The sequence below is a fragment of the Bolinopsis microptera genome, chromosome 9 (genome assembly GCF_026151205.1).
Source record: "Bolinopsis microptera isolate Bmic1 chromosome 9, MBARI_Bmic_1.0, whole genome shotgun sequence".
Taxonomy (NCBI): Eukaryota; Metazoa; Ctenophora; class Tentaculata; order Lobata; family Bolinopsidae; genus Bolinopsis; species Bolinopsis microptera.
In genome coordinates, this window is record NC_087080.1 from 16,742,811 (window position 1) to 16,770,018 (window position 27,208).

General features: G+C 38.2%; 3 protein-coding genes and 1 pseudogene across 3 annotated transcripts; 2 read left to right on the forward strand and 2 right to left on the reverse strand.

Annotated features, from left to right (window-relative positions):
- Positions 1 to 99: 99 nt before the first annotated feature.
- On the forward strand, positions 100 to 13,996 carry LOC134820518 (homeobox protein ceh-20-like). Its single transcript, XM_063830945.1, has 8 exons — positions 100 to 237; positions 1,285 to 1,397; positions 1,503 to 1,582; positions 1,689 to 1,899; positions 2,261 to 2,333; positions 2,740 to 2,875; positions 2,990 to 4,033; positions 13,889 to 13,996. Exons 1-7 carry the CDS (start codon positions 119 to 121, stop codon positions 3,143 to 3,145), a joined length of 888 nt encoding a protein of 295 aa, XP_063687015.1. The 5' UTR covers positions 100 to 118; the 3' UTR covers positions 3,146 to 4,033; positions 13,889 to 13,996.
- LOC134820780 (uncharacterized) lies at positions 9,322 to 11,836 on the reverse strand. The gene is made up of 3 exons (XM_063831391.1): positions 11,431 to 11,836; positions 10,878 to 11,039; positions 9,322 to 10,713 (listed from the first exon to the last, which is right to left on the reverse strand). The coding sequence occupies exons 1-3, from the start codon at positions 11,570 to 11,572 to the stop codon at positions 9,647 to 9,649; spliced, it is 1,371 nt and encodes a 456-aa protein (XP_063687461.1). The 5' UTR covers positions 11,573 to 11,836; the 3' UTR covers positions 9,322 to 9,646.
- Positions 13,997 to 14,741: 745 nt separating the features above from the next.
- On the reverse strand, positions 14,742 to 18,599 carry LOC134821447 (acid-sensing ion channel 4-like). The gene is made up of 10 exons (XM_063832189.1): positions 18,537 to 18,599; positions 18,224 to 18,366; positions 17,913 to 18,012; positions 17,609 to 17,732; positions 16,969 to 17,084; positions 16,523 to 16,629; positions 16,144 to 16,262; positions 15,460 to 15,640; positions 15,101 to 15,192; positions 14,742 to 14,854 (listed from the first exon to the last, which is right to left on the reverse strand). The coding sequence occupies exons 1-10, from the start codon at positions 18,573 to 18,575 to the stop codon at positions 14,742 to 14,744; spliced, it is 1,134 nt and encodes a 377-aa protein (XP_063688259.1). The 5' UTR covers positions 18,576 to 18,599.
- Positions 18,600 to 25,676: 7,077 nt separating this feature from the next.
- On the forward strand, positions 25,677 to 26,935 carry LOC134820622 (tubulin alpha-1C chain-like; annotated as a pseudogene).
- The last annotated feature ends 273 nt before the right edge of the window (positions 26,936 to 27,208 follow it).

Consider the following 27,208-nt stretch of genomic DNA (forward strand, 5'->3'; position numbering starts at 1 on the left):
TTTCCATTTGTTTGCACGTGACAGCGTGTTATAAACTAAGTACTCGACTAAGTTTAACGACTGAACAGTGAACAGTAACAATAACAGAAGTAGTAACAGTAACATATAACTACCAGACATGATTAATGGACGAGGAGAGGCGGTTGAGTCTGATGTACAGAGGTCTATATTAGCTAAAAACAGGGAAATACAGCAACAAATCCTCGCTGTGGACACTGCTGACGACACTTTACAGAGGTAGTGTATTATACCACTATAATATACTATTCTATTGAGTGAAGTGTGTTGACACTTCAATTCTCACAGTTCAACATAACACTAAATGTCTATATAACTATGTATATAAATAATAACTATATGTCAGGTTGTTGCTAGATGAACTAGAGAGACACCCCAATAACTATATAAATAATAACTATATATCAGGTTGTTGCTAGATGAACTGGAGAGACACCCCTATAACTATATAAATAATAACTATATGTCAGGTTGTTGCTAGATGAACTAGAGAGACACCCCTATAATAACTATATGTCAGGTTGTTGCTAGATGAACTAGAGAGACACCCCAATAACTATATAAATAATAACTATATATCAGGTTGTTGCTAGATGAACTGGAGAGACACCCCTATAACTATATAAATAATAACTATATGTCAGGTTGTTGCTAGATGAACTAGAGAGACACCCCAATAATAACTATATATCAGGTTGTTGCTAGATGAACTGGAGAGACACCCCAATAATAACTATATGTCAGGTTGTTGCTAGATGAACTAGAGAGACACCCCAATAACTATATAAATAATAACTATATGTCAGGTTGTTGCTAGATGAACTAGAGAGACACCCCAATAACTATATAAATAATAACTATATGTCAGGTTGTTGCTAGATGAACTAGAGAGACACCCCAATAACTATATAAATAATAACTATATATCAGGTTGTTGCTAGATGAACTAGAGAGACACCCCAATAATAACTATATGTCAGGTTGTTGCTAGATGAACTAGAGAGACACCCCTATAACTATATAAATAATAACTATATATCAGGTTGTTGCTAGATGAACTGGAGAGACACCCCAATAATAACTATATGTCAGGTTGTTGCTAGATGAACTAGAGAGACACCCCTATAACTATATAAATAATAACTATATATCAGGTTGTTGCTAGATGAACTGGAGAGACACCCCAATAATAACTATATGTCAGGTTGTTGCTAGATGAACTAGAGAGACACCCCTATAACTATATAAATAATAACTATATATCAGGTTGTTGCTAGATGAACTGGAGAGACACCCCAATAAAGCTGCTTTGGTGGACGTTCTTAAAGAAATATCTCAACAAACTCTCTCCCTGCAGCAAATACCTTCCTTTGAGAATGGTAATTTTGTAAATTTCTATAAAGTCTTATACATTTAACAGCAGATTTGATAACATCAGCTTCCAGAATTAGTGTTACATAATAAAACAATTAACATTTCCTCAGAACAACAGATGATACGACTGGACAGTATGTTAGCCTCAGAGGGGATTACCCGCCCTGAAAATCCCATCATCTTCCCAAATGTAAGTTAACATCGTAATGTTACCTCTTATAGCTCTTATAGTTTTATATTGCAAAACTTCCTCAATTTGTTTATGAAATCTCAAAATTGAAACGTATTATTTTTAGATCGGCGAATCAGCAGTTGACCAGAGAGAATACCAAGAGAAAATTTCCATTCTTCGTAAAATATACCAAGAGGAAATGGCAGCGTACGAGAAGGCATGTCAGGAATTCAAAGACCCTGTCTTATCATTGTTAGAACAACAGTCCACACTGCGTCCTGTTACCCAGATAGAGAAGGAGCTGTTACTTGCAAACATTCAACACAGATTCCAAGGTAACTATTCTTACCTTATAATTTAAATTGTCGCGACCATTTTGCAATCCTTATAATCAAAGGATGTTGCAAAGTTAGCCATGATCACATAGAGTGATAAATATATATATGTCGAATGTCGATGGTGAAATGATATAATATATATAAGTATTGAGTTTAAAAACCTTGACTCTAAAAGTGGCCTATGGTTGGTCCATGTCCGAATCGGCCCCAACAAAACCTTTCATACGTGATTCTTTGTCAGTTTTTGTCTCGCGTAATCTAGCTAATTTGAAAGATAGAATTTAAAGAATTCCAGGTATGCCTGCATGGAACGCTCTATGACTTTGTATTAGATAACCAAATTGTAAAATCTCCTCAGGAATTCAGTTACAGCTTAAAGATTCGATATGTCAGGCGATCGTGGTCTTACGAAATAGAATATTTGATGTCCGGTAAGTCCATGAGAAAAGTACGTGTATTTTGAACATGATGGGTATTTCTTATCTTTATTTATCCGAACTTACTAATCAATTAGCATCCTTGGATCTCCTCAGAATAACATAATTTTTCTGGAACGCGCGATCGCCGAATATAGTTTTGATAGGGTAGCAAACAACTGTTCACAGTTGAAAACGTAGGGATTTAAGCGCGCGTGGTCGGAATTTGAGTGACTTACTTGGTTCCTGTAATAGGCTGTCAGATTTTAAGACACGTTGAATAAGTAATACAGACACGTTCATTAGTGGTATAGTTCGACCTGTTCATTCGGTCTACAGGTCCTGGGCTGGTAATTAAATTGATAACATCAGATGGATGGCTGCTTTTTACCGACATATATCTTCACAATTCAAATTTCAGACGCAAAAGACAGAATTTCACTAAAGCTGCAACCGTCATTTTGAATGAGTATTTCTATAACAATCTTGCAAATCCTTATCCTAACGAACAAGTTAAAGAGGAACTCGCCGCAAAATGCAATCTCTCAGTAGCTCAGGTTGTTATCTTAACTCATCCGCTAATATTGCTACATAATTAGGTTCACGAAAACCTTGTATTACTTTTTATCACTGTCACTTGTAACTGATGTGTAAGCCTGATTACTCTTCAGATAACCAACTGGTTTGGGAACAAAAGAATTCGGTTCAAGAAGAATTACGTTAAAAGCGAAGATGAGCTGAACGTAGAAGAGACACACGAGACTCAGACATACCCTGACACTAATCCTGACAAGGAAATGAGAGATAATAATAATCCAGACAGTTGAATCGGAGGAAACAGCCGAGAAACTTTCTTAAAGTAAAATAAATCACAGTTTGTAATTGGATCAATTCAGCCATGAGTTATTTGCTGGTATGTTTTCATGTGAGAAGATATTATTGTAAACTTCTTTGCTTGTTAAGTTTTTCTGTCGTAGAAAGAAAAGAATGCCGACATTTCTTTGCTTCAAATGTATTAAACATAATAATTCTAACTTATTTTCATGAGAATTCATTATTGCTAGGGATTTATTTTCATTACAGTATTTATTTATTAATAGCTATGTTTTATCTTACGAATTGTTTCACTGCTCAATATTATTCGAAAATATTATGAATAGAAAATTGATGCCGATTTAAAACATTATCCGATCATTAATTTTTGAAGTTTCCATTCCAAAACATCTCATCACTTTCATCATAGATTGAAGATAGCATGATTAAAACTCGGTTATCACATCCCACTGCCAGGTTAACATTGTTACCTGCGTGTCTAATGCCTTGATTTTATTGCAGATACAACAATAAACACGGTTACTTTAAGGATTTTTAAATAGAAGAGAACTGATTGCTTGTGTCTGGAAATGATCTCTCAGTGAATTATTTGCTGCTGATCTGTTTGAAAAGAGTGGGAGGCTGAAACTGGAAAAGTGACAGTAGTGATTGGAAAACGATAAACTTTTCGATGAAACGCATTTTGGGGAGAGGGCGGTATGCAAGATAACTGCAGATCCTCAATCTCAATGTATTAACCGTGATCTATTGAAGAAGATACTGAATGCATATGCAGCTTAATGCTTACTTACTAGCGCCTCATTTGGAAAACTTTGTGTGAGATTACCAAGACGTTTGCAGGAAGGAGCGATTTGCTCTCAGAGGAAAAGAGCTTATAACACGTGAGTTTACTCTTTAGAAAACAATAACTGTTTAGTTGTTCAACAAGTTGTTAAAGTATTTAAAATAAAACACCAAACAAGATATGATTAGTTAACGGGTGATACTCTAAAATATTTGTTCCAAATATTAGAGACCGTCGACGAGTCCAACTCGGCGCGTGTCTTGGTAGGTTATAAACCTACAATATGATTAGAAGATGCTTAAAAGCCAGTGTAATTTCTACACAATAGTAATAGTTATGTGGGGGGGGGGGGGGGGGGGGGTGCCGGGTGGGGGTATGTGTTAACGGGTCCCTATACCGGCGGTAACAGGTAACTAACCCTACAATTATCAGCTCCACACAATAATTCCTTCATTGATAAATTGCTTTTAACATGTAGTTTAGCCCCGTATGAGAGCCAGAAGAAACTGTAGAATTCTGACTATGAAATTGAACTGTTTTTCATTCAGTGTAAACTGTAAGCGAGTAAAACTAATTCATCGACGAGTTCACTATTTTAACAAAAAAGTTCTTCAAATTTCAATCAGCTACAAAAACCAAAAAAAATTTACTATTTATAGTAACAGTTGGTTTATGAACTCGGATTGGTAAGATTAAAGCGTAATAAATGTCCGATTCTCATGATTAGTTGAGAGTTGTAAGCGTGCCTGCCTAGTTGAGCATGCAGAACATGAACACGGCTAGATCGTAGTAGCCGGACTCCTCCATACCATGCTTCACCATCTTCCTCCACACTTCCCAGTGTTCTGCACTGTCCACATGCACTGTTAAAACTTCGTCAGCGTCTACCAGCTTCTCTGCTATATCTTTCAGCAGCTGGGGAGTAATTGGAGTTATTCTTCACTGTACAAATACAATATTATTGATAGCAACAAAAGATAGTAAATAGTAATAGTATCAGTATTAGTAAATAGTACTATGTTTACAGTATGCATTGAATTGAAGGGGTATCCTAGGAAGTTTGTTATGAAAATCAAGGGCTTTTTAAAAATAAAAATAAAGTTGTTATTTTTGTAAACTGAGTTTTATAGAATAATAACCTCAACGTCGGAGAGATCAAAGTCTATTCCATTAAAATCTGCAGGGGACCCCTCGCCACTGAAGTAGAAAGTGTATAAATTAATCATGTAGCCTACTCCAGCTGCTCGTCTTTCTCTTGATGTCAAATCTGAAAACACGAAGTTAACACACCATTCTCATAGTATAGTACATTCACGTTCTTGTATGTCGTGGTGGGTACCCTAATATGTCATTGAAATTTTGAGTTGATTTTGTCTAAGCTGTTCAATTTGAAGATTGTTTGTAGATTTGCAGAACCTAATTAAACCTTTAACCTACAGTAGTGTACCCCCCCGGCCCCCACTTACAGCGATCAGTGAGAGTCTTATTTCCAGTAGTTATGCCAGGGTACTTGATCTTGAAGGCTAGAAGATTAAGGTGGTTTAGCACATCGTTCTCCTCAATGTTGGTCACACACCCACAAACGTCAGATTCAGGGTCGAGCAGCCGTTCTACAATTCTGTACTGCTCGGCGGTCTTATCCCAGATCTCAGCCATGTGGAAGGCGTGGGTCAGTTTGTCTAGAGTGCTGAAGTTGGTAACACCCCACCACGTTCTATTCATGTTCCTCATCACCTGCATACAGAATAACGTTATAGCTAGACCGACAAATACCAGTTTATCACCTGCACACAGAATAACGTTATAGCTAGACCGACAAATACCAGTTTATCACCTGCACACAGAATAACGTTATAGCTAGACCGACAAATAACAGTTTATCACCTGTATAGTGTATAATGGGATAACAGGATAACTGTCCAGAAGGTTTTGTATCATACTCACCAAGTCAAATGTCTTCATGCTCTGTGTTGAGAAGTCTTCATCGTAACCAGCTAACGGTGCGTTGAGTAGAATCCTCGTGTCGCTCATCAGATCCATATTCACTGAAACATTTTGATATTTGTCATGCCCATATATGGTGATATGTTACTTCTGTACAACAGAGAGTGTTGTCATGGTGATATGTTACTTCTGTACAACAGAGAGTGTTGTCATGGTGAAATGTTACTTCTGTACAACAGAGAGTGTTGTCATGGTGAAATGTTACTTCTGTACAACAGAGAGTGTTGTCATGGTGAAATGTTACTTCTGTACAACAGAGAGTGTTGTCATGGTGATATGTTACTTCTGTACAACAGAGAGTGTTGTTCTGGTGATATGTTACTTCTGTACAACAGAGAGTGTTGTCATGGTGATATGTTACTTCTGTACAACAGAGAGCGTTGTCATGGTGATATGTTACTTCTGTACAACAGAGAGTGTTGTCATGGTGATATGTTACTTCTGTACAACAGAGAGTGTTGTCATGGTGATATGTTACTTCTGTACAACAGAGAGTGTTGTCATGGTGATATGTTACTTCTGTACAACAGAGAGTGTTGTCATGGTGATATGTTACTTCTGGACAACAGAGAGTGTTGTCATGGTGATATGTTACTTCTGTACAACAGAGAGTGTTGTCATGGTGATATGTTACTTCTGTACAACAGAGAGTGTTGTTCTGGTGATATGTTACTTCTGTACAACAGAGAGTGTTGTCATGGTGATATGTTACTTCTGTACAACAGAGAGCGTTGTCATGGTGATATGTTACTTCTGTACAACAGAGAGTGTTGTCATGGTGATATGTTACTTCTGTACAACAGAGAGTGTTGTCATGGTGATATGTTACTTCTGTACAACAGAGAGTGTTGTCATGGTGATATGTTACTTCTGGACAACAGAGAGTGTTGTCATGGTGATATGTTACTTCTGTACAACAGAGAGTGTTGTCATGGTGATATGTTACTTCTGTACAACAGAGAGTGTTGTCATGGTGATATGTTACTTCTGTACAACAGAGAGTGTTGTTTTAAAATTCACGTTTGGGTTTGGTCGGGTATCTGTCACTTTACACAAATATATTATATACAGGAATTTTCTGTATTTTCAAGTTTAAGTAGTTACCTGTTGGAATGCTGTTTTCCTCCGTAGCATCCTCCTTGAAGAAGTATCGGATGTCTTCCAGTGTCAGCGAGTGTATGCTATGAGCTACCATCGGAGCAAATATTTGTGATACTCCGGCTGTATTCAGGATATTTGGGCACTCTTCAGAGGTGGGAGCTGGAGGGAAATAAAATTATCTACATTTGATTAATAATCGATGCTTCCAATTTATGCGTTTTCATAAAGTATCAAAAATATTACGAGTAAAATAAGCTGGTACAATAAGGAACCGTTGGTTTCTCAAAAACAATTAGGGCCAGGGGATTACAATAGTTCTTTTAAAAAAATATCAACAAAGTTTCCTTGAAATCGATGTAAAATAAAATGCGCAATACAATATACAATATAAATTATGCATTATATCAAATTTGTAAATTTTTCCTTACTCCCAAAAGTATATTCATTCATAGCTTTATGCTGATATTATGAATATTGTTATTTATGAAATGTTTTATTATTACCTGCTCCAACAGCCCCGATAAGGATTATCAGAGAAAGAAACATCCTCTCCTGATATTAAATCTTAAAACATCTAATTTACAGCAGCTTCTGGTTTTGTTTATTGTAAAAGTTCAAATAAAGAGGGAGTAAAGGTTAAAGTACAGGTATAATGGCATAAGGCAAAATGGTTGCTGATGTAAGGTTTTTTGTAAAGCTCGACCAAACAAAATGTCACGATTCACGAAACTTATCTTCATGGTTAGATTAATTAGATTAAGATTGATTACAATCGACTGAACATGTTTCCTGGAACTCTGCGGAGAGAAATATACTAGGAAACATTCAGGTCTGATTTTTCTGTGTGCAATTGTTTTATAAGGCCAACGCTGAAATCGCGTTGTGCGCAACGCTTCTGTAGCCATTAATTCACTTAAGTCTTTGTCCGTTATTTTATGATTAAGTAAAAGTGAATAATTCGTTAAAATTGCGCAAAATTTAAAACTTTTGGTTGTAGAAGTTCTAGTTCTACTAGAACTGCAGTCAAAGGTGTATTCATGATAAACTGCTCTATTAATTGTAAATTATAATTTCTCACGCAAATCAGGAGAGATGTTTGAAATCTGAACTTTATATTAACTTATATGCCGTGAATATCTCATTATGTTAATAACTTTGTCCATAACTTATTATAAATTTGCAAATTTCATCAGATTGAGTAGTTAACGGAAAATTATCAGTACCCAAATCTGATAAAAATCTTTAAATCTTGCAGTCTTGCACATAAATTATTACGTCTTTAAATTTAAACGGAAACCTAAGCTTTTTTATTTTGAACGTTTGAAGTTCGAACTTAGAAACTTTAAAGGTTGAATAAAGGTTGTAAGGTTCGCACTCCGTATGTATACTGTATAGTTGGTATGGTATGATTGATAACAGATCACTATTAAGGAGGAGGACCTACCTATTGTAAACTAATAACGTCTAGCTGCTAGCTGCTAGCTGCTAGAAAGAAAAGGGTTTCATCAAGTATTTAGCGATAACTTACCTGCTCACCTTTCTTCAGTTTCTTTATTCTTTGACGGCCGGCAATCACGATGTGTAATCCTGGATAATACTGTATTCTGGATAGAGATTATATTGCACTAAAATCATTCATCCAACAAAGTCTCTTTGGGTTGTAGCTTCTGATACAGTGATACGTGTTAATATTTGATTTGATCTGCAATACTACTCAGCTGCAGTTATGAGCAAGAGGAAAGCACGGAATATACCCGATGTAAAGAGGTTCCCAATTCCTCTCCAAATATAACCTGTCTGGCGTCTCATTTACCCCATTAGGGTCCTTATATGCACGTATTGTGTCGCCCGATAGAATACAGCTCGATATGTACTCTGATTACTGATTACCACCAAACACGGGCCAATTGACCACTAAATTTGGGAGAAAATAAGAGGCACGGTATGGACAGTTTTGCTGTGTACGTGTTTTTGGACTCGTGTAAGCTTAGAAGTGTTTTCAGGGGAGATTGTTAGAGATGAATTTAGTATTGTAGTTTGCACATTCCAGACATTCTTGCAGTCTCAGCTGTATGAACGGTTTGATGCTTTGTCGATATTTTTTGAGGAGCGACAGTATTCACGAAGGCGATCTTGCAGACACTGGACACCGAGTAAGCTCTCATATTTGCACCCAAAATGGATCATTATTAGGAGGACCCTGAAGAAGTTGCATAACACGTGACTTATAATGTTACTTTAGAAAACAAGTTGTTAGCATTCAAAGTGTAATACAAAATAGACAGTATCTACACAATGAAATTGTTAAAAGTCTTGGTCCAAGTTCGTGTTTAAAACAGTAGATTATTACAACAAATCACAATGGGGCCTGACACTGTCTCACTGTCTCAGTATTGTTCAGACAGGAGCTAGCCTTTCATAGCTCAATAGAAATTGCTTCACTTCGATAGCAGTATGTATCTGAGAAACCTGTCTATGTCCGCTCACATTTTAGCAAGGCGTTTGATATTCTCTCAAAGAAACTTCCGTGTGATTTTATCTGAACTTCATAATTTAGATACCTTCAACTTGATGCAGAACATCATTTAATTGTGATCTTGTAATTTCATACTTCAGGTCGTGGTGGAGCAGTCTTGGACCGGTGGATGGCCACATCTTGAGCAATACTAACCACTGCTGCACCAGTGCAGGATACAGCCATTATCCAGCCTCCCAGCGTGCATGTCATATACTTGATGACCATCAGAGCTACCATGTGACCTGCGTACACACTTAGCATCCAGGAGCAGAGCCACAAGGTAGACACCGCTGATTTGTGAGCCCTGGTGCACTGCCTCCCTCCTAGCACCACGTGTACCTCCTCCACTGCTGGCAGAGAAGCCACCGCGACCAGCTGGCACCCGTACCCTTGCAGGAACATTCCCAAGTAGGCCGTCTGCGGAACTAAGTTGTAGAGGCACTGAGAGACTTGACCAGGGAAGATAAGCAGGACACCTAGAGCTGCTGATATGGAGCCTGCTGCTACGATCTTACTGGGACCACACCTTCTCTGCAACATGACTCCAGATACAGAGCAGCCGAGGAAGGAGGCTATGTAGAACACAAACACGTAGCTACTTCCTTTACCTAGAGGGACTTGGAACTCGTCGAGTAGGTAGGGAGTAGTGATTGAAGTGGAGAAACCCTCTAGAATGAGTGTCATGGCCTGAGCTAGAAGCGGGAAGATAACTTTCCATGAGAGACCTTGGTTAGTATCGGCTGCTAGTGACTCTTTCAAACCCTTACTTTCATGCTCAGCCTCAGGTATGTTTTCTTCTGCGGATTCTTCCTTCGCCTTAACCAAAACTGGATCCGAGGTCTTAGGCAAGGTAGCTAGATTGAAGAGCAGGAAAAGAACTGCAACGAAGCCAAATACAAGGAACGGTTCCTTGAAGCTGAAAGCCTCGTAGACGTAACCTCCCATAAGAATAACGAGAGCTCCTCCGAAGTAGTAAGCTCCACACTCCAGTCCTATAATCAAGTTCATGTGATCCGGGAACCACACTCTGCAACATTCCACAGTTCCTTTACTGGCGAGGAAGCCAACGTAACCGCTCACTGCTCGTTGAAGGGTGAGGACCAGGACTAGCAGATCGTTGTAGCTGGAAGGGATTAGATCCACAGCGCCTTGCCCTGCAAAACATTAGTTTTACTGCGTGGAAATACCTTACCTACAGTGTGCTTTGTGGAGACGATCCAGGCAAAATAAATAGCTCTGGTCATTATTTTGGAAAATCTTAATGAGATAATACAAACTTAAAGACCTACTACGAGCCTAGTAAGCAGTAACTACGAACCTACGCAGTTGAGTATAGCCACAGTGAAAAACATGCACTGGCACACTTTTAAGGACACGTTCTTCTTGACGAGGAGGTGGTCCAACAAGTCGTAACAGAGATTAAACACGTAGCCAACACAGGGGAACATTCCTATTAGACCCACCTGGATATTTGGGATTCCTGCAGGAGGAGTATCATCGTTTAGTTACTGTTTACTGTATCTCCATTAACTTGTGCATAATTATGCTAAATAATTATGTTGAATAAGGTTGCACAATATTTTCTGAATAATCTCACCGTATGGCAGGTTCTGTGGCTGCAGCTTACTGCTGCAACTATAATAGTAATTTACTCTACCAATACCATAGCTTAACTAAGTTAGCTACTTTATAAAGTTGCCAGTTATTATTATTACCTAGTTATTAACTAGTTTGTAGCTTAGTCACTATTTTATTGATTGCCACTAACTTTGATGATACAAATTAGACAGCTCATTACTTTTTATAGTTGCAGTCTGCAGCTGCAACAACTACTGAGGATATTTCGTAGTTACGAATAGAAAAGGTTTAACCTCTGTCGATGAGATACGATACGTAGAAGGAGATGGAGACCACCGAGCAGCCGTACAGAACGAAACTCTGTAAGTAGATAGCTGCGAACACGAACACTGCCCTCCATTTCTCAGCTCTCCATGAAGTTTGAGCCTGACTCATCTTTTTCAGTATTAGTTGTACGACCTGAACTGCAATGATTTGAACAGTTTTGGTTAGGATTGAGAATAGTGAGAATCTATACTCTATAGTCGTTGAGTTTTTGGGGATCAATAATAATGATTAAAATAGTTAGATAATTCGCGTAATATATTATACACCTGACGTAGTACTAGTAGCAGTGTAAATGTAATTGATTAAGCAATCACACACTTTTCAGTCTGATGTAATTAGCAGACAGGTGTATAATACATTAATATCACTCCCCTGTCGTGCGACTCGTGCAATAATCAAACTCGCTCATCAAACTTGCTCGTTAGATTATTGAACTAATATTAGTTAAGGTAAAATTAGTTAAAGAATCGCACAGGAAGGGAGTAATATTAATCGCGTAACCTGGAATAGATATTCGGGAAGGCGAATAAAATGAATAATGGCGTAATGTCCTACGAATTGCGATTAAACTACCAATAATTAAACAAACCAATAATTACAGAGTAATAATCGACAATCCTAGGACGAATTAAATAGGACAATTTCTTGTGTTAGAATGAAATGACTATGACTTGTGGGTGACAAGTGTGAATTATTACTCTATGAGTGCGCGAAGCACACACTACACAATTGTTCTTCTCCGATTCTCGTCTTAAACGTGAACCGTTTGGTTATGAAGATTGAAGACTGTTTGAATCGAACTGTTAAGTGTAACTGTGAAATGATATAATTTTCACAAGGATTAAAATTTGAATTAGAGACAAAATTAAAAATTTGGTGATATGAGTATAAAAGATCGGCCCAAAATTTAAGATTTGATTTTCTAACTACATCTTTAAAAATTTGGAATTTTGAAGCTCGAATTTTTTGAACCGAACAGCAAAATTTTTATCGGCATGACGAATTAGAAATTTTCGTGCTTGAAATGGAAACATACTGATTGTGAGTAAGGTGGTAGTAGGGGGGTCGAGTAGAGTTGCTATATTTAAGTGCTTCCAGTTGTCAGCGAGCCTTTTCACACTTATATGTTCACTACGTAAGCATATTTACCAGGACCACGTCCGTACGATCGAGAGCACATGGTATTACAGTTTATAACACTTGTGACACTGAATAGGGCTCAGGATTATTGGTTAAGTTTTGCCAGGTTTTATTTTAGATTTAACTTTTCCATTGGTCGCGGTAAGTTTTAAAAGTTTAAAAACCCGATTTTGAAAGTTAGGCGAGGTTTTAAATGTTTGATCTGTTATCAGATGGCTAAAAACATTTAAAATTTCCGCTGAACCTATAAACTTGTTCAACTATTTGAGTGTTTTGTTGAAAAGGCTAAAAGAGAAGTAGAACAGCCAAGTCTCAAACGTCGTACGTCGTACGGCCAACTAGCTGCAACTACAGGTTTCAATCTTATAAATGACCAGAGTTTTCATGTGCTAGGGTAGAGAATGCACTCCGATTGTTCCTGGAGGCAACTAGATTATCCGTATAGGAACTATTACTGAGGTCACAATCAACTATTATTAGTTGCGCACTGTTTATAAAGTAGAAATTATGGATACTATTGAAGGCGGATTACTGAATGACATTCTTCTTTCAAATAACAATAGCTGGATATATATATAGCTCCACAGATCAAAGGGTTGTGAGAGAAAATAAGACTCAAAATTTACTCGGTCGCCAGATTCCGACCTGATCTCGCATTGTTTTGGTGGAATACCTTCGTCTTAGAAGTAGAACAAGTATAACTAGTCAAATACCAGGCGAATAATAAAATAATGTCGCCTGAAAAGACGGGTTATTCTCGCTAGGATAATATATAGAAGTATAGGGGAACTTAGTAAACCGTGGGAGGTAACTATGGTAACATAACTGTAGGCCGGGATACTAAATATTCCGATACTATCTGGATATTACAGGGTACAGATAGTATCCCGTGATAGTTGTGCAGCTTCATTTCTAGTAGCGTACGTGTGGTTAGCCATTATACCGCTCTGCAATTATGTGGCAAATAGAGCAGATATAGCAGTCTTATCTCAAGGTTTATTTGCTGATATCGTGGTTGTCTGTCTCCTAGAACCATTAATAGAGTCCGGGGTCAAATGTAACATTTGTACGATTAGTACAGTACTGTACACGATTTGAGATTCTCGCAATTACAATTTGTTAAATTCCATCGCTGTGAAATAAGAATACTTTAAAATTAACAAAGACTGTTACTATCCAGTATCCACCATTACATGTGAGTGTGAAATAGAAGGTTTCAAAATTTCAAAAAAGTTTCCTTTCTAATTTCTATATTTTTCAATAATTAACCGTGATTACTGTCAGGTTCTCCCAATGAAAATCAAAACAAGCCCTGCCCACATTTCCTGAGAATGATCTGGAAGTTGTTCAGCGGCGTACTGAAGTTGTTGAAACTCCTGGACCTTATTCCAAGTAAGAAATTGTAAGATTTTGGTTGAGATAAAAAGTTTAATTTCTTTTCGATTCCAAATATAAATTCCGTGTCCGTCAAGTAGGACTCTCTTTTTCTAGTTTAAATAATTAGACATGATGAGATATTTCTAACTGTTAATTAACCACGTTATACTATGCCACTACACATTATACTGTGCCACTATACCACTACCTTTAAAGTTATGTAACCCTTTTAGTATCACAATTGTATGATAGTTGACAACGAAGCCGTAAAAATTAAATTATAAAAACCAAAAATACCTGCAGCTACCGCTATTGTTATGGCAACAAATTAATTGGTTTAAATTCGTTTGTGTAAATGACTCAACAACTAATATTATTATTACCGGAGTTTCTTTTCTAAACATGGAGCATTTTCCTGGAGGGGTTCTTGAAGCATTTTTAGGTGTAAGTTCGGTTTGACGGCATTTTGTAAAAAATATAACGAAAAAGTTTTAATCTGCAAAATAAGAAAAAATTTACTATCAAAAGATAAATTACTATTTGGTTGAAAATTGATTATAGTGCTGGGTTCCTTTTATATTTCTCTTACATTATTATTAAGCTTAAAGTAAAATTCAAACAACAACACATTATTAAAGAACGTCCAACCAAACTGTGTCGATATTTTCCCACAATCGACAAGACCCCAACAAAAACAATTAATCAACATATCATTTAAATATCAATTTATTTTATCAAATGATTAACAAAATGATTTAGTTCAGTCCTTCTTTCTGGAATGCTGGTATATCTTCTTTGATATCTTAGAGAGCACCTCTAGTAAAGTAAACACACTGGCCCCAAGAAGCAGTCCCATCATACCACCTACATCCGCTGCAAGTTTACACGTGTCAGCAAGGAATAATTAGCAAGGAATAATTAGCAAGGAATAATTAGCAAGGAATGATTAGCAAGGAAATATTTGAAGCGGCACTATCCTGTTTTAAGGGACTTATCTTTTAGTATGACACGGAGGGGAGGGGGGGGGGGGGGCATTACACTTAGACTTAGAGCAAGTTGAGGACAACAAAAAGTTATACTTTAGTCTTTAAATTTAAATTTTGACTTAAAAGAATTTACCTAGAAGGTTCCAAAAGTCATAAGCTGGAATTTGAGCTATTTTATCCACGTACATGTCAGCAAAGAATACCTCTATTATCACATTGTTTTCTCTGAAAAGATTGGTATTAAGTAACTCAACAATAAAAACCTTTTTATGGATTTAAAGCACTCCTTTTATGGATTTAAAGCACTCCTTTTGTATTTCCCATATTTTTAGCATCAGAACATTGTGTTGCTTGAATCAGGAACATTGTAGAACATCTAAATACTTAGTACTACGTGATTATTTCAGCGGATCGCCTAACGATGAATTAATTAATTAATTAATTAAGTAGAAAATAATAATTATAATTATAAAACAATAATAAAACTCTTACAAATAGTCAGTAGCTGTGTAGTTGAAGTTAAGGCCCTCTTTCTGAGCCTTTCTGATAGCCCACTCCTTGCTAAGAGCAGTGGTGGTAGTTTGTAGTGAGTAGATAGTGTTCTTACAGGGTACCGGACAAGAACACTCCTCCTCCTTCTCCGGCTTGTGGTCCACGTCACTCTCCTTCAATACTGGGAGGAGGAGGGGGTTAACAGTTATATATAAGACGAGGCTTGTGGTCCACGTCACTCTCCTTCAATACTGGGAGGAGGAGGGGGTTAACAGTTATATATAAGACGAGGCTTGTGGTCCACGTCACTCTCCTTCAATACTGGGGGGAGGGGGTTAACAGTTATATATAAGACGAGGCTTGTGGTCCACGTCACTCTCCTTCAATACTGGGGGGAGGGGGTTAACAGTTATATATAAGACGAGGCTTGTGGTCCACGTCACTCTCCTTCAATACTGGGGGGAGGGGGTTAACAGTTATATATAAGACGAGGCTTGTGGTCCACGTCACTCTCCTTCAATACTGGGGGGAGGGGGTTAACAGTTATATATAAGACGAGGAGTTAAATTAAGTTTATCTATCTAAAGGCATGGAAAATGAGACAGTTACTAGTATGGAGGGGGGGGGGGGGGGTTACTACTACTATCACTTGAGGAATGTTGAAGAGGGGAGTGCTTGACTAACCGAACTTGTAATAAGCAGCGAACCCGCAAGTGTAAGTTTCCTGTAAGTTACAACGTCTGTAACCGTGTATATTGTGTGGTGGTAACCAGAGCACACACCCACATTCTTTTTCTAAGATCCTGCAAAAATTGTACGAACTAAAGTACTGATATCTTGGTACGAACTAAAGTAGTGATATCGTGGTACGAACTAAAGTAGTGATATCGTGGTACGAACTAAAGTAGTGATATCGTGGTACGAACTAAAGTAGTGATATCGTGGTACGAACTAAAGTAGTGATATCGTGGTACGAACTAAAGGCACATCTAATTCTAAAAACACATGATTAACAATGTTAATAGTATTAAACTGGATTTAACTAATAAATACAGCTACTAACTTGTCTCTACATTCCATGTGACAGGACTCCAGATCGTAAGCTCCGTAACTGTTAGTTTTTCTGTTCACGTCGCATTTTCCTCCTCTAGACACATCTAACTCTTCCCTCTGCAAAGTTATTTTATCAGAGACATTTACATACATCAATTTTTAATCTTAATTTTAATTTTCAGTACGTTTTACCTAACAATATCATATTTTAGCTAGCAGAATGGTTTTCAGAGGGCATTAATGAAATGTACTATGAGCTGGTCCCAAGTCCAGACGCCATTTTATTCTTTGTAATTTTCAATAACCCTGTCTAGTCATTGACTACTGATTTACCTTATTCTTCTCGGATCGCTCCATATATAATATTTAACATTCGTGGAAATATCACTGAATCTATCAAATTAGTATAAGCTAATTTAAAGGTAATTGCAGCTAATTGCTAATTGCTATAGTAACCTCAACAGCTCGGACCCCAATCTTGTACTTGAAGCCGGGACTAATCTGGATACCAGTATTCCTAGTCACACTGTATTGGGTGTGGTGGTGTATCGCTACTGTAAACAGTACTTCATCTGGGGAGATACAGGGGTTTAGTGGTGTGGTGTGGTGTGGTGTGGTGTGGTGTGGTGTGGTGTGGTGTGGTGTGGTGTGGTGTGATGTGGTGTGGTGTGGTGTGGTGTGGTGTGGTGTGGGGTTCAGACCACTAATAAGTAATAAAGAATAAAGATCCGTCTCCAAGCTGAAAATGTGCCCATTCTGATTTCAATAAACTACGCAAGTGACATTAGCGCGTAATGTGTAACACGTGTTTAGGCTTGATGACGTTCATATTACGTTATGAGAAGTGGTATCTAGGTAATAACGTGGTAGCTAGGTAACGTGTAACTGGTAGCTAGGTAACGTGTAAACACCGCCCACCCGGAAGTAGGATCTACTGATGATCATATAACGAAACAAGGCTGTACAATACAAAGCAGTAGTAATGTAGAACGTGAGACCAGGTATAACGTGGGCGGTAATCACTAATCAGTTACCAGTAGACTAGAGACCCGGTAATAGTAATACAATTAGTGGTAATTAGTTAATATTCACACACCTAGCACTAAGTACTCTCGTCGGTTAACATTGAGTCTCAGATAAATAGAGCCGTAGTCGCCCGCTTTGGATCGTATCACTCCCTTTGGGTTAAATCTGAAGCATTTTCCCGTCGGCCCAAATTCCTGGAAGATCAAAATCGAATCTGCTGTAAAAATTCTAGTGTAGAACCACGATTTATAAAAGTAGTAAAATTTATAAAGATAATACATGATCACTGGATCCAAGAGGTGGAATATGGATATAATTACCAGATGATAATTAGTTAATTAATTAATTAATTAATACTCGATCTGCTCACTGACCTGGAGGACTATGTGGTCTTTGCTAAAATGAAGGTCTTCACAGTACCTCACTCCTGCGTGGTTGCAAGCTACTGCTGTCTGCTCCCAAGTTGATGAAAACCTGCAATATATCTTACTACACTAACGGAGACAGGGTATATTATATACCCTGTCTCTCTACCAGATACCGGCCACCGGGCCTCTTCTTCCCCCAAAACATTATTTCAATTGGCCTGCAATCAGCCAGAAAAATGGCAAGCGCATAACAAATTTGGTGGTGTTTTGGGCTATAAATTGGCACACTTATATAATTTAATTGATAAAAGACTGACTGATAAATATCGTAATTAGTAAGCTCCTTGTAAGTGTTGTAAGGTTCCTGGCTCCAGTCTACAGCAGGATGGGCCCAGGGACTAGACACCACCTTCCACACCTCTGCCAGGTCCTCATGCTCCTCCATATACGACTTGTTTACCTGAACCATTGGGAACATTATACAGTGTAATATTTCCAACATATTGTAAAACAAATAACATCTCCTATTTTACTGTCAGAATAAACTGAACAGTATTGTTTTAGAAGGAATAAGAGTATTCCTCAGTATCAATATAATCTCAAAAAGCAAGTTAGCATGTTGCAATATACCTTGTTAAGGTTACATATAGATATGGTTGGGAAAGGCATTGATCCGTTTTCTGATCTGTATGTTGTAATCTGTGTTCTGACTGGTTTCTCCAGGTATTTACCCAGGCTCTGAGATATGTTGTAGATCGTGTACATTATAGCGCAGGCCCAAACTGAAGATATTGTTTTATAATTTACTATCACATTTCTGCAATGTTGTTTATTATCAAGGCTCTTCACATTAAGTTGTTTGCTACTAATTATTAGTGTGAACTGTGAGATTACCTCCTAAATAGGCCAGGTAGAGTCCCTTCTTGAAGGTTCTAAAAACCGATTCTGTAAAGTCCACACTTTCTTCTTCACCTTCATTGTCTGGCGAGGGTTTGGGACTGAAATACAGTTAGTTTATCAGGACAATTCTTATAATTCATTTTAAACATTAATGCATGTGTTTTTACACAATGTTCAACACAGTGCTTTTCGTAGTACGGTTAATTGGGACAGGGTGTGGTACAAGACAGAGTACATGGTTCCTCTTCTACTGGCTTCAAATCAGGATTGATGGCTGACCTTCCCTCTAGTTATTATTGGAGTAGAAAGTAACGAGTTTAATAAGCTTGTTTGGAATCAGAGTCCCGTTTATAAGCCGTATTAAAAAGAAGAAAGAAACTAAGATTGCACGTGGGCGTGTTTTCAACAAGGGGAGAGGAATATCTACTCACAGAAACAGGTCTTCTAAAAACTCTTTTAGTCTGCAACCCATACTGACTGGTTATCAGTAGTAGTAACTACAACTGTTATTTAACTATCCTCCACAGTAACATCTGCTTAAGATGAAAGCAGCCATATAATGTCTTAATTTGGAAACAAACAACTTTCAAAAGCTATAAAACTGTACAGTATAAAAAAGAGATAATATGTTAAACAAAATGCAGGGAAAACCACTCCTAGAATCGATAGTAAAGTTTGGCGAATAGCGAAGAAATACACCAGAAATTACTGAGCCAGAGAAGAAAATTACATTAAGAATTAAGTCTTGTTATTGAAAATATCCCAATTAAATACCCACTATTTATATTTGAACAGTCGTCTTAATAATTAGGTGACAATTAGGTTAATTATAAAACTGAGAGGGTGTCCAAAAACGTTCATATTTTTGGCCAATGCCGAACCTACATATTTAAATAAGCCTTGTTTCTACAAAGAGCATGTCAACGTACATTGTTGGCCCTCTTTTAGACGTATATTTTGGCATTATATAGTTTAATCGGACTAGATAAAACTACACCAGCGCCGCTAGGTTGTTTTCATAAAAGACTAAGTACAGTGTTTGAGATCAGTCTAAAATAAAACTAAAAGACAGACTCAGATTGAAAATAGACTCACGTGTAATATTAAGTTATTAGAGGTTAGTAATACCTGACGATAGTATTAATATTGAGTAAGACATGAGTTATACCATTATCCTGAACAATGAGCAGCCGAAATTTTAAACGGCTTTTTATTTATGAGGTATAGTGAAATAAGGGTCAACTATTAGTATTAACTATTAAGGGTTAAACTTTTAGTCTTAGAGGACCGATAAAATGTATCAACATTTAGAAACTGTTGAGGTCAATAAATCCAATTCAAATGAAGCTGTAGTTAAAAAAGAATGACAATAACAATTAATCTAACACTTTGGTTAGCGGTCTGCTATATGATTATGAAGAAGGAGTTCCTAACACTTCATAATTTGTGTTTTGCGCCAAATTTTATTCGTATAATCTTTTAACTGTTTGCTTTTTAGATTGATGAAAAATGTTATAATAATGATAGACGTGCACGTGTTAATTGCACGTGCTAACTGCACGTGGGCACGAGTTAACTGTTAAGACGAGTAAAATACAACTCTGGCAAATCAAAATGAAATATGTCCGGGGAGTTAACGATTGTCTAAAAGGGAGTGATTTAAGCTCACTACACACTACACAGACACAGTAGATTCACGTGTAACATTTTAAGGCTTCTTGACTGAGAAGAATTATATAAATTCATTCTTGGCAATCAAATTATCATTTTATGATATGGTTAAGTCTCCAAATCAAAGAATGAAGAGAAATGTAAAAAATTCGGCTAAGTCACCCCTTTTCCGGTCGGCACATTCGATTATACACAATAATATGATTTAAACACACAGCTACAACTTATACGTGGTTCACATTATGTACCACCGCCTCTGCAGTATGTACCATTGAAGGTAATGTACCCTTTAATATATATTATTATAGACGTGGTACACAATGCTGACACTATAACTTAACAACGCTCTTTATAATCGATATCTTTACTACCTCTCTACTACTACTACGACTATCTCTTTAACAGATGTAAATATTCCCATACCTCTTCTTATTATGAAAGAGCTAATTTTATAATCGGTTTTTGGGGAGACCTGTGGCTGCAGTTGTGGGAAGGGGTAATGCAACGACCATTAATGTCAGTATTTGAGATTTTTCCGAAACTGACATTGTCATTAATGGTCATTAATGGTCATAAATGGTCATTAATGGTCATTAATGGTCATTAATGGTCATAAGATATCTCAAATTTTGTAATATCTGGCAGTAGCCTTGACTAATTGAGGGGAGAAATCATGTTTCGTACGGAGATCAGCGGCTTAGGTCAATACAGATGAACGGATCAAAACAGCCAGTCAGAGCGAGCTGTCGAAGTGGGAGTACCCGCCAGTATTTTACTTCAACAAAACAGGAGACTTTCCCATGCAGGACATCTGTCATGAGTTGAAAAAACTGGTTAACTGTCTCCATTACCTCAGTACTAGATTCATCATAATGGCCGATTCTGATTCGATCGAAGACACGAAATTCACCCTAAACTGGGGGATGATTCTTAAACTCGCTACGGAAAGTGAAGAATTCAGAGACTCTGTATCCCTTACAACTCTGCAGCACTCTGATAGACAAAACCCGCAGTGTGCTGCAGAGCTAACGGCTAAATGGGATGTTCTAAAACAAGCAGGATTTCTGAGCCTCTCGGCCTATCTTAAGGCCGGGTTTTTGCTCCTGGCAGCGTTTTATGACAAATCGCTGACTGTTTCAGAAAGAGCTGAAAATGCGTGGACTGTTTTCACGTTCTTCACTCTGTGGGGAGAACACTCGAAGAAATTAAATACCAGCGAGAACTTCATAACTAGAGAAAGCTTCAAAGACTTAATATCCGCAGCTAACGGACTTGTCTTGTATTTTGTCGACTTGATTTGTAATCACCCCAAAGCACCAGTAGTACCGTGGTTTTTATCGTCTGATCAAAATGAACAACTCTTCGCTCGAATCAGGGTTGGACGGCACTCCGGTAGACGCACACAAATCGACTCTACAAGAGTCCCTGAAGCCATGGGTCGTTACAACCGACTATTAGAGGTGGAGAATACGCTTGATGTTGAATGTGGTACAAGTGTTCATAAAACCGCTCATACCCGGGGGAAGACACTCTTTCGTTCTGAGTGGAGCAAACATCCAGAGAAAAAGATTGCTGTTGATTTTGGATGTTCGGTCAAGATGAGTAACCTTATAATCCAAAGCTTAAAAAGAGGATCCAAGATTGGAGAGGAACTCTTTGTTTCCTCTTCTAGTTATGGAAGTTCGTATCTTTCAGGTGATAATGGAAATGTTATTTCTGAAAGACGGCGGAGTCTCCAATTTCCACTCTCATATGGTAGTGAACAACAATCAGATGATGAATCAGACCATGAGAGTGAAGACAACTTTTCTGATTATGAGGACGAAGAGCTGGTTGATAGCTCCACTAAGGTCGTGACCAAATATTGTAACCAAGGCAAGACCAACTTTGGTGCGAAAAGCCGAAGGAAAAGATTTTTTGGTCTTGCCTTGGATACAAGTATTGGGTTGTATCGCCCAGTCTGTAAAGGTTTAGCAGAACCAGAGCTATGCAACGCTCAAGAGGTGCAAGTTTGTGGAACAATAACTGGTATACTCATAACAGGCAAGGATGAAAAAAGAAGGCGCACGGTTGTGCAGGGCAAAGTGCTTTCTATATCTGTTAAGACATCTAAAGCATCACAAAGAAAAGGAAATGCTCGGTCGGGAGAGAGAAGACCTGCGGTGGCGATCTGTATTGAGCACGATATGTCTTCCCAGTGTTGGGTGAAGACCCAGGATGGTTCAATAATAAGTTTAGATTGGGAGAACGTTGTTGTTATGGTATAATTGGGTTAGTTGTAATATGTAGTAATATCAGTGTTTGAGAAAGTTGTAAAATTAACTTTTCATCCTCTTCCAAGACGTAAAGTACCGTCTACTTATTGTTAGTTAACTTTAGGTAGGTTCTAAGTGGTCCTCGTGTCCGTCCTTCTTGTTCCAGGAAGTGCGGAAAAAAACATGACCATTAATGTCAGTATTCGAAATTTTGGCAAAACTCATTAATGGTCATTAATGGTCATTAATGGTCATTAATGGTCATTAATGGTCATTAATGGTCATTAATGGTCATTAATGGTCATTAATGGTCGTTGCATCACCCCCTGTGGGAATGCAATAATCTTGACAAACTTTTAAAATGTCTGGACGATCTTATTTTTCATTAGATGATTACATTAAAAATAAATAAATTCCATCATTAACCACACCAAGTTATTAAATTAAGAATTAAGGGGATGATCCATCTTTGAAATATTATAAAACAAGATATAAAAAAAAGGTTCAAGTTTTCACGACTATTAAACGTTTATACCGCATGGCCGCGGTCACAGAACAGCGATAAACAGATAATGTTGATCACAATGGAGTAATGACTCAATTTTAGAATTTTATGTGCCACGTATTTACCAGAGCTAGGTTTGAGACTGCCGGGTGTTTTCTAACCTAACACTACTAAGTACTATATATAATAATAATACTACTAGCAAATTAATAGTCAAACTAATAAACCCATGAACTCTGGTAAGAATCGCAATAAATTAAAAGGCAAACGATTTTTTAGGCGTAATCAAAATAAATTCAGCATAATAGGTTTCTCTGAATTAGCGCACACTGTTAAGTAATAAGTATTGCACGTGCGCTTCATTGCACGTGCGCTTCATTGCACGTGGGCGTCTAATGATATTGACTGTGTCTGCGACGTCAGCCCAGTCATTGGGTGACCACTAAACTACCGGCCCTATACCAGGCAACAGACAGTGTCTAATGTGTATACTGGAATGCTAGACAAGGGAGGAGACATGTGTTATACAAGTAATGTCATGTTGGACACTGTTTTAGAAACTAGCTGTGAAAGTAAACATAATAATCGAATTCTCTTCGTCAGTAATGGGCATGAAACTTGTTTACACTATATTTGCCATAAAAGTGTATTTTATTACTTCTTATATCCAGAACATGGCACGTTTATACAGAGATCCGACCATTGGACTAATTGTAAACATTTTGTTTGCACGAAATATAGCGACTAAAAAGCTATTAATTGCAAAATGACTTGTGCTTCACACTTCAAACTGAAACGCTATCTTTTAACTAACTTCTTATAATTGTAGCAAAGAGGAAGTGAGGTTAGGTATTCACAGATATCTCTCAATCCTTGAGGTGTCCTGGGGGTATGGTCATGACAGAGTTGAGGTGTTGTGGTGGTATGGTCATGACAGAGTTGAGGTGTTTTGATGGGCTGGTCATGACAGATTTGGGGGATGTCGCCCCTTTCTAGAATCTCTTCCTCTGATATCGCTACAATAGGACCTGAGATTAGGTTCACATTTTCCATCTACTTATCTGAGAGTAAGATATTAATGTGCGAATTTTATAGAAATACTATTATTATTAAGAAACTGTTTACACCAGTAAAATATTCAAAACCCCTAAAAGAAATCAAGTCATCCTAAAATGGTGATCAGTAAAGATCAAGACAGTTAGAGACAAAATTTGTTTCTCCAAGCAACTCTATCATCGGCTAATATCTTAAGCTTATTAAGATCATTCAAAGAGTTAAGTTTTAAACCTCTACGGGTCAAATCATTCACAATAATCTTGAACAAATTCTTACGATGCGCACCGACGCGCCCTTTACAGTTTGTACTTTGTTGTGACAGCAAACTTTAACGCTAATGCAGCGGGTGAGTCATCAGCACTACGCAAGATATGACCTAGGAGCTTCCATCTTGCTTTAGGGACACGATCTGATAGCTTTACTGAGTTACATCTGGGGTATAAGTTTGCATTGGATATTGTTCCATGAGGCCAATAAATGTTCAGTAATGATCTAAGAAATACTATAATAATCAATATCAAATAAAGGCAAGGCGGAGTGTGCAGATTGGTTGCAGAAGCAAAAGCAAAACGTTACTTATACATGAGAATAATGGATAGTATGCATTATACCTCTAAACCAAGTCAATTATATCAGTTAGAGCTAGCCGCTAGGGTGGTGGTTTTAATTGAGTACATAAATTAAAATTTACAGGTATTTTCAGATGTACTGCATGGATTCATAAATCAAGAGGCTTGCATATAATGAACATATTGACATGGGTGCAGAGTTGAGTCTGTACGGAACCTAGTAGTTTCAGTTCCTTGTTTAACTTGCCATACAGCAAGGACTTCCACTACATGCCATCGCACTGAGGGGTGAATATCAATTAGAACGAACATTTACATCAAACATCTTACTAAGACAATTGGGGTGACTAAAGTTTTGATTGTTGATTTGAACCACATTTGATACCACAGCTGTGGTTTTGCCGAGAATTCTCGATCTATATTATGACATAAGTTGTAATGTGATGTGTGAACCCCAAGTACCAAGGAGAACAATAACATTAAGTGATCCCGTACACAGAGTCCAGGATGTTAACTAACTCCACATCTCCCAGTACACTTCTAGCTCATACTCTATTTGTGGTGATTTTAGTTGCAGATCGTACAAGGTTATCAAAACTTAGTGAGAATGGTGAGTTTTCCTTTTCAATACTCTTTATCTAGATATTGATAAATCCTTAGGAAAATCCTTAGGAAAATCCTTAGAAATCTAAAAAATAAAGCTGATTTATTAAAGCTCCCATTTCAGAGAGAGTGTATCTCTGTTCACATTGGACAGGCAGGTGTCCAAATTGGCAACAACTGTTGGGAGCTGTACTGTCTAGAACATGGCATCCATCCTGACGGTCAGATGCCCTCAGACACTGGAGCTGGTGGAGATGATTCCTTCAACACCTTTTTCTGGGAGACTGGATCTGGGAAACATGTCCCTCGAGCTGTCTTCTTGGACTTGGAGCCGACGGTTATAGATGAGGTTAGATTGGGAACCTACAGACAACTCTTCCACCCGGACCAGCTGATAAGTGGGAAGGAGGATGCTGCTAACAACTATGCTAGAGGACATTACACGGTGGGAAAGAGAAGATAGATGAGCTGGTGGATAAGGTGAGGAAACTCACTGACGCGTGTAGTGGACTGCAGGGCTTCCTCGTCTTCCATTCCTTTGGAGGGGGTACTGGCTCCGGGTTCACCTCTCTATTTCTTGAGAGACTAGCAGTGAACTATGGTAAAAAGAGTAAGCTTGAGTTTGCTATCTACCCCTCTCCTAAAGTGGGAACCTCAGTTGTAGAACCCTACAATTCTGTCCTCACTACGCACAACACCTTAGAGTACTCGGACTGTGCCTTTATGGCTGATAACGAGGCTGTCTATGACATTTGCCGTCGGAACCTTGACATTGAGAGGCCCTCTTACACCAACTTGAACAGACTCATGGCACAGATTGTCTCCTCCATCACTGCTTCTCTCCGATTTGATGGAGCTCTAAATGTTGACCTGACAGAGTTTCAAACTAACCTGGTCCCTTTCCCCCGGATCCACTTTCCTCTGGTAACCTACTCTCCGGTCTTCTCTCCAGAAAAAGCTTATCACGAGCAGCTCTCAGTGGACCAGATTACAGCTGCTTGTTTTGAACCTGCCAACCAGATGGTTAAATGTGATCCTAGACACGGCAAGTACATGGCCTGCTGTCTCCTGTACCGAGGTGACGTAGTCCCTAAAGATGTGAACGTGGCTATCAGCACCCTCAAGACCCAGAGAAACATACAGTTTGTAGACTGGTGTCCCACAGGGTTCAAGGTAGGTATCAACTACCAGCCCCCTGCTGTCGTCCCTGGTGGGGATCTAGCTCCAGTCCTCCGCTCTGTCTGTATGCTGGCCAACACCACGGCTATAGGAGACGCCTGGGCTCGCCTGGACCACAAGTTCGACCTGATGTACAGAAAGAGAGCCTTCGTACACTGGTATGTGGGGGAAGGTATGGAGGAGGGGGAGTTCTCAGAGGCTCGGGAGGACATGGCTGCTCTGGAGATGGACTACGAGGAGGTGGGGAGGGAGTCCCCTGAGGACGGGGACCATGAAATTAGCGAATATTGATTATTTTTAAACTTTTACTTTTAGAGCTCTTAGCGAATTAGGGAAACGATTTATAGGATTGTGATTATTGGTGAAACTTAACACTGTGCCACCCCCTGCCTGTGAAGAACGACCCCTCGACCCCTCCTCTCACTACTGAATTATTACCTTTTCAATTTACCATTAATACATCTTTTTAAGAACTTTCATTACTCACCAACTTATTACCTCTCTTCTGCAGCCCTCACCTCCTCTTGCAGCTTGTAATTGTCCATGCCCCCGGCCCCCCTATAC